We start from the raw sequence: 8,330 nt of genomic DNA, 5'->3' as shown, positions 1-8,330 counted from the left end.
CTGAGCCATCTCTCCAGCCCCTCCGAGATAATTTTTAAAGAAAAAAAGGATTAATTTTTGGTCAACAGTTCTAGAAGTTCCAGTCTAGCATCAGAATGCCCCATTGCTTTGTGCCTGTGGAAAAGGTAACAGAGCATGTGGGTGAGAAAAAAAAATAGCTTATGAATCAGGAAATAAAGATAGGATGGGATTGGGGGTACCACAGTTCTCTTAGAAGACACACCGCCAATGATGTTCCTACTTCCTAAAACTTCCACCACCTCTCAATAGTGCCAAGCTAGAGACCAAACCCATACGTGAACACAGTTGTTCTTGGAGACATTTATTGCTCAAACTATACATAGATCTGAGATTCTGTAAGTCACTTTCCCTTTCCCTCTCTCTCTCCCTCCTTCCCTTCCATCATTCTTTCCATCTTCTATCTCTCCCTCATTTCCTCCTTACTATAAAATCTGGGTAGGAATGGATTTCTATTCTAGTTTCCAAAGCCTCCTTGGAATAGATGGAGTTCTGCAGGAATGTCAGCATCAAAAAGGATCCAAGGGTGGGAGATCCTAAGTCTGAATTTTGAGAACTAACACAGTTAGATGTAGTGATGTTTAAGTCAAATTGGAGGTAATTCAAATTCCTAAGCAGAAGTCCATCTCATTCTGCTCAACAAATAGTTACTAAGGATTGATTTTTGTGCCTGACATTGTGTTATGTGCTGGAGAAATACAAACAGCAGCTTCTCTGGCAGAGCTCACATCCTGGAGGAGATGCAGGCACTGAAATATTTCAACAGGGCATAATAAAAGAAGCAATGGAAACATTCAAAGTCAGTAGAAAAGCTGGTTTGTGAAGACTGTTGTGAAAAGGCAAATGAACATAGCAGAAAGCTTTCCAGTAGCATTGTAGGTCCTAGAGAGTATTAGCACTGGTGCTAAAATATATGAGCAGAGGCTCTCCTAGACTGGCAGACAGGTGTTGGGACTACTTTAAAAATGCAGTAAGAGGGCTGAAGAGATGGCTTAGCAGTTAAGGCAAAGGACCTATATTCTACTCTCCAGATCCCACGTTAGCCGGATGCACAAAGGTGAGGCAAGTGCATGGTTGCATACGCCCACTACATAGTGCAAGCGACTGGAGTTTGATTACAATGGCTGAGGCCCTGGTGCTACAATTCTCTCTCTCTCTTTGTCTATCTCTCTCTCACACACACATGCTCTCTCTAAAATTAAAAATATACAATAAGAAATAAAAATAATAAAACCAGGCATGGTGGTGCACGCCTTTAATCCCAGCACTTAGGAGCCAGAGGTAGGAGGATCACCATGAGTTCGAGGCCACCCTGACAATACAGAATGAATTCCAAATTAGCCTGGGCTAGAGAGAAAACCTACCTCAGAAAACCAATAATAATAATAATAAATAAATAAAAGAGACACCCCCAGGGAGCCTGAAAAGTGAATAAATGGTCTTGAAAGATAATAGTACCAGAGATGACTGGGAGAAAAGGATGACAATGAGGAGGTGAGGGGCTCTCATGGCAATGGGCCATGGCTAGAGTGGATGGAATGTATTTATTCACAACCACCCATGGTTCCACAGGGCTCATTAGTGCAAAGTGCACATTTTCTAGGTATTTCCTGATCATAGACTACACTGTAGGCACGTGGTATTAGCGTGCAGAGCCATTAGTCTAGGAGAGATGAGGCACACTCATCAGAGAGTCACACAGTATAAAAGCACAGGAAGGGAGCAGCACAGGGTACTGCAAGTAGAAATAGGGCCTGAAGAAGGGACATGTGAACTAAGATCAAATGACGGGCAAGAGGAGACAGTGAAGAAAGGAGTTAAGAAGTGTGTGCAAGGTGAATTGTGCATGGATTTAGGCTGGAGACGTGCACTGACAAAGACAAGGGAGTAGAGGAAAAGACAAGTGATAGACCCAAATGCCCCTAGGGCCAGGCATGGTGGGCACACCTGTACAGTACCAGCAGGCACTGTGGAGCACACCTGTATAATACAGCAGGCATGGTGGGCACACCTGTACTAGACCAGCAGGCACACTTATACAATATCAGCAGGTGTGGCGGAGCACACCCAACCAGCAGGTGGGGCTGGAGAAATGGCTTAGCAGTTAAGTGCTTGCCTGTGAAGCCCTAGGATCCCTGTTTGAGCAAGGGCTATTTTCACAGAAAGCCAAGAGGTAGCACTTGGTTGAGGAGAGTACTGGGCCTATGACACCTTCCTACAGGAGCCACAGCTGTGGGATATAGGGGACCCTCCCTCACACGGGGCATCTGGACCCTGGGATTGTCTTACCTTTGTTCTAGCTCTAGGTCTTTGGCCACCTGGGACTTCCTAATTTGGCTGCAACTGTCATTCAAAAATATTTAGAGGTCACATTGATCCCCCAGGGATGCCCAAGAAGCCCTCTAACTACAGATATGCATGATTCCAGAGCAAACTAAGCTCATGCTTTAAGTTAACACTAGCCACTCACATTACAGTGTCATGCCAAAAGGCTAATGTCAATATAACAGGATTATGTATATTTTATCTAAAAAATTGTATTTCTGCATTTAATTTTAAATACTTAACAAAATTTATTTTGATATCTTGAAACATACTTGTACACAGCATAATTATGTATAGACAAGATCTTTTCAATCTAATTTTCCTTTAAGAAATTACTATACCACTCAAGAACAAATTCAGCAGTCAAAAACATTTTCAAAAAGAAAATAACATTAATTTTCAGTAAGACTTGTCATGATCTTGCTTAATTATCAAAATATGTCAGGATTGGTCCTTTTTCCTATTATACTCAGAAAAAATGTTTTAATACCTCTGCCTTAAAAATTTTTTCCTTCAAGATCTGCTGCACACCTTTAATGTCAGCACTGGGGAGGCAGAGGTAGGAAGATTGACATGAGTTTGAGGCTACCCTGAGACTACATACTGAATTCGAGGTCAGCCTGAGCTAGAGTGAGACCCTACCTAAAAAAATAAAACATAAAAATAAAAATAAAGTTCCTTAAATAATTACAGATTATACCAGTAGTAAGGAAAAGCAAACTTTTTTTTTTTTTTTTTTTTCGAGGTAGAGTCTCACTCTGGCCCAGGCTGACCTGGAATTCACTATGAAGTCTCAGGGTGGCCTCAAACTCATGGCAATCCTCCTACCTCTGCCTCCTGAGTGCTGGGATTAAAGGCATGTGCCACCACACCCAGAAAAGCAAACATTTTTTTAAGGATTGCTTAAAATGAGTGTTGCAAGCTGCGTACAGTGGCTCACACCTTTAACCCCAGCACTTGGGAGGGTAGATGATCACTTTGAGTTAGAGGCCAGCCTGGGCTATAGAGTGAGTTCCCATTCAGTCTGGACTAGAGGGACATGCTGCTTCAAAAGAGAGAGGGGGCGCTGGACAGATGGTTTAGTGCTTAAGGCACTTGCCTGCAAAGCCTAAGGACCACATCAGCCAGACACACAAAGGTGAGGCAAGTGCAACGTCGCACATGCCCACTAGGTGGTGGTGCAAGCGTCTGGAGTTTGATTGCAGTGGCCAAGGCCCTGGGCCAATTCTGTCTGTCTGTCTGTCCCTCTCTGTGTGTCCTTTGAAATAAAATAAAGGAACAAGAGAGAGGGAGAAAGAGACTGAGACAGTGGTCTTAGCTAGGGATTACGCACAGTAGCTCAGTGGCAGAGTGCTTGCCTAGCATGTGTAGTCCCAAATCAGGGCAGTTTACAAACAAGTCAAAGATGCTGTGAGATGACCCTTCTGTACCTTAGGTGAAAAGCCCTTTCCTCTCCCACTCAGCCGGCCTGACCTGTCCTTGTGTGAGGCTGCCCCCTGCCTCCTCTGTCCTCCTCCCTCCACTTAGTGTGCCGTGTCTCAGCCGTCCTCAGGGCTCTCAGCCCACCCTCACCTCCTCTGGTCACCAGCAGTCACATCAGAGAAGGCTAAAAGCCAGTGATGTGACTTTCCTGCCACTCCAAAGCAAACAGGCCAGGAGAGAAGCTGGTGTGGGAAGGACAGGCTGCCGTCTATGCATGAGAACTAAGCCATGTCAAAATAAAAGCTTATCCAGTCCCTCACTCGTCTCACAGATGTGCACTTAAGGGATTTCAAAGACCACTCATAAACTTGCCTCCTAGACCCACACCCAGCCCTGGAAGGCAGCCAGTTTCATCTTTCTCCTCACGCCTGGACTGTGAGGGATCCAGCACAAGGAACATGGACTGCTCGGTGAGCTCTCTGCCTGTGCTTTGCTCTAAGATGGCCGACTCAGCGCCCCAAGAGGCAGGAGCAGCCGTGCATGATGTGACAGGCAGCGGAGCCCACAGTTCAGAGCAAATGGCCCCAGGGCACCGTCAAAGCACTAAGCTGTCAGGAACCTAGTTATTTCTGACTTGCCCTACTTAGGGGCTGCCTTCTCAGAGTCATTTCATAATCACAGGTCATTTGACATTTTGCAATGTGACATCCATATGATACTGCTGAAACATCACCTTGGGTTGTTTTTTTTTTTTTTTTTTTCTGTACTTTTCAAGCCTTGAGGAAAAGGTGGGGTAAAGATGTGGCTCTCTTGACTCACTGCCGCCGTGTGTCCTGACAGCAGTTAGATCTGCAGCTTTGGGCACTGAATGGGTTGGAAGAAGGTTTCAACATTTTCCATCAGGACGAGATCATACCGACACAACTGGGGCCTGGGAAAACAACATGATGCTCATCAGTAGGAGAACACAGCATGCTGCTCAAGCAGGTCGCATTATTTTCTCAGGATGTAGACTTGTCTAATGTCTAAGGATGTCTAATGGGATAGGAAAATGGCCATCCTAAGTAAAACATCAGCAACAAGAAAGCAGATTGTGTTCTAATCTGTGAGGACAACCCTTCAATCAAACAAAAGGGGAAGGTGGGAGGCCAGACTCCTTGGGTAAATATTTTGGGGGGGGGGTTGAGATAGGGTCTCACTCCAGCCCAGGGTGACCTAGAATTCACTATGGAGTCTCAGGGTGGCCTCGAACTCACAGCGATCCTCCTACCTCTGCCCCCTGAGTGCTGGGATTAAAGGCGTGCACCACCACGCCCAGCTGGGTAAATATTTTTTCCTCCTAACAAACTACTCCAGAAAAGGTAAAAATGATTTGTTATGAAACTACTGGGCATGCCTAAGTATTATGCATATGATCTGTATAATATGTTCCATCAAAAATATTTATTACTCGCCCTCCATGTAACCAATGACGGTTAAGATCCCCAGAGGGGGACAACCTAAGACAGGGGCCACGGTGACTAATGCCCTTACAAAAACAAAAGGGGGAGATGTTGGGCCCTGAAAAGCCCAGACGTGAGGCCTAGTGGGACTTCCTGAGCCTAGCTAAAGTTTGGCAACCTGTCTCTGGCCAGCTATGACTCACCAGGATGCCTAATGGCTTCTGGCCTGCAACTTCCGTGTATTAATTGTAATTACCATTTCAATAGTTAAAGTTTACTATTGGCCCTTACCTCTTCCCCCACCCTAAAATCCCCGCCTTCATCCCCAACATGATATAGGCAACTGCTCAGAATAATAAAGCGAGTTGTTTCTGCATGGAAAAAAAAAATATATATATATATATATTTTTTTTTTTTAATTTATTACTCATGCTTGAAATGCTCCTGGATAAATACTCATTTAAAATGGAATTCCCTGGGCAGACTTCCTCTTTAATATAGACAGAAATATTCTTTTTCAGAGATTTAGGACACCAGTTTGCTAATTGGTAAAAGGAAACAAATGTAAATATGTAAGAATGTTTATTTGTTGAACATAACTTTTTTGGTATAAAATAAACGTAGAAGTTACCAGTTGTTTTTTTTTTTAAATAAAGCAGACTGTGAAGTCTTACTCACCATACAACTCCAACTAGGTTTAGAAGCAAAATAGAAAGATTAGAAAAGGGGGGTACATTTCTCTTAATGTTCAGACCCATATATTAATGCTGCTCTCACTCTTGGTTAGAGAAGCTTCTCTCTTTGGATGGCGGGGACCTCTGGGACAACTCAAAAGGCACCATAGTGCTGAGAGATGACAGAGGAGTGCTCAGCACTGAAACATCTCTATCACACCTTCCAAGGCTCAGGGTCCATTTCAGAAGAGGTGGCAGAAAGAATGTAAGAGCCAAAGGAAGGGCAGGACTCCTTACAATGTAGTCTTCCAGACACAAAATGGCCCCGATATCTATGACTACTCAGTATCTGACACAACTTACCCAAGACCATCATAATAGAAGGAAAAGATTGAGAGAGGATGTGATGGAGAGTGGAGTTATGAAAGGGAAAGTGAAGGAGAGAGGGAATTATCATCGCTTATTGTCTATGATTATGGAAGTTGTCAATAAAAAAATAATAATGAGCCAGGTGTGGTGGCACATGCTTTTATTCCCAGCACTTGGGAGGCAGAGGTAGGAGGATTGCCATGAGTTCAAGGCCACCCTGAGACTATAAAGTGAATTCCAGGTCAGCCTGAGCTAGAGTGAGACCCTATCTCAAAAAAAAAAAAAAAATAATAATAATAATGAAAGAAAAAAGGAGTCAAAAATGGAGATTAGGCCTGGAGAGATGGCTTAGCAGTTAAGGCATTTGCCTGCAAAGCCAAAGGACCTAGGTTTGATTCCTCAGGACCCACATAAGTCAGATGCACACGGTGGTGCATGTGTTTGGAGTTCTCTTGCAGTGGTAAGAGGCTCTGGTGTGCTCATTCTCCACCCCCCTTTTCTCTCCTCATAAATAAATAAAAGTTTTTAATTAAAAGAAAAAGAAAGAAGCAACCAAAATAAATAAATAAATAAATAACAGAGGTTACCAATGAATAATGTGAAGTCCCACAGGGGCTGGGGATGTAGTCAGTAGTGTGTTTGTCTAGTATGCACAAAACCCTAACTTCAATGCCCAGCACTGTATAAACAGGATGTGGTGGCACAGACCTGTAATTCCAGCACTTGGGAGGTGGTGGCAGGAGAATCAATAGTTCAAGTTGCAAAGCAAGTTCAAGGCTAGCCTGGGGTACATGAGACCATGTCTCAAGACAAAGTCCAGCATCCTTTCCTCCTTTCCTCCTTCCTTCCTTCCTTCTTTCCTTCCTTCCTTCCTTCTCACACTATTCTTTCTCTCTGTATCTCTGTCTCTGTCTTTCCCCCCTCCTTCTTCTGCAGTTCTGGGGATTAACTGAAGGTCCAATGCATGTTAGCTAGGTAAGTATTCTTCTACAGAGCTATGTCTCTGGCCCTGCCTTTACCTTTTCTATTTAATATTTTTGTTTAATTATTTGCAGAAAGAGAGAGAGAGAATAGGCATACCAGGGCCTCTTGCTGCTGCAAACTACACTCCAGATGCATACATCACTTTGTGCATCTGACTTCATGTGGATACCGGGGAATTAAACCAAGGATGACAGGCTTTGCAAACAAGTGCCTTAACCACTCCCCAGCCTACTTTCCTTTTCTTTCTTTCTTTGTTTCTTTCTTTTTTTGTTTCTTTGTTTCTTTCTCTCTCTCTCTCTCTCTCTCTCTTTCTTTTTTATTGACAACTTCCATGATTGTAAACAATATCCCATGGTAATTCCCTCCCTCCTTGCCACTTTCCCCTTTGAAAGTCCACTGTCCATCATATCTATTCCCCTCTCTCAATCAGTGTCTCTTTTTTTTTGATGTCATGATCTTTTCCTCCTGTCATGATGGTCTTGTGTAGGTAGTGTCAGCCACTGTGAGGTCATGGATATTGAGCCATTTTGTATCTGGAGGAGCACGTTGTAAGGAGTCCTACCCTTCCTTTGGCTCTTACATTCTTTCTGCCACCTCCTCTGCAATGGACCCTGAGCCTTGGAAGGTATGATACAGATATTGCAGTGCTGAGCATTCCTCTGTCACTTCTTCTCAGCACCATGTGCCTTCAGAATCATCCCAAAGTCATTGCCATCTGAAAAGAGAAGGTTCTGTAACCAAAAGAGAGGGTAGCATTAACATATGAGTGTGAACGTTAAGAGAAGTGCTTACTGGGCAGTTTGGAGAGCATAGTATATATATTTAGCCAGAGAGCAGCAGGTGTTACACCCCTAGGGCTCATGACTAGCCCTGTTGCAGGTTTTCAATATTAGGGATGCCAGCCTACTTTTCCTTTTACTATTTACTTATTTGGGGAGGATGGTGAGACAGGGTCTCTATTTCAGTATGTAGTTGAAGATGACCTCTTAATCCTCCTGTCTCCACTGCCAAGTGTTAAGATTGCAGGCTACCACACCCAGCTTCTTTTTATTTTTGACAGAGGATCCCAGTTTACTTTAAACTTACTCTAGAGCCC

The 8,330-nt window shown here is 43.7% G+C and overlaps 1 protein-coding gene across 1 annotated transcript in view; it reads right to left on the bottom strand.

The window, feature by feature from the left end:
- Positions 1-4,463: 4,463 nt before the first annotated feature.
- Positions 4,464-8,330, bottom strand: part of Liph (lipase H) — a 48,046-nt gene continuing 44,179 nt past the window's right edge. The window contains exon 10 of the mRNA XM_004654311.2: positions 4,464-4,696. Coding sequence (XP_004654368.2) covers positions 4,609-4,696 — 88 coding nt within the window. The 3' untranslated portion in view covers positions 4,464-4,608. The remainder of the gene's footprint in view (positions 4,697-8,330) is intronic.

Source organism: Jaculus jaculus, chromosome 5 (assembly GCF_020740685.1).
Source record: "Jaculus jaculus isolate mJacJac1 chromosome 5, mJacJac1.mat.Y.cur, whole genome shotgun sequence".
NCBI classification, from domain to species: domain Eukaryota; kingdom Metazoa; phylum Chordata; class Mammalia; order Rodentia; family Dipodidae; genus Jaculus; species Jaculus jaculus.
Note: the sequence above shows the minus strand (reverse complement) of the source record. Positions and strands in the feature narration are given on the sequence as shown.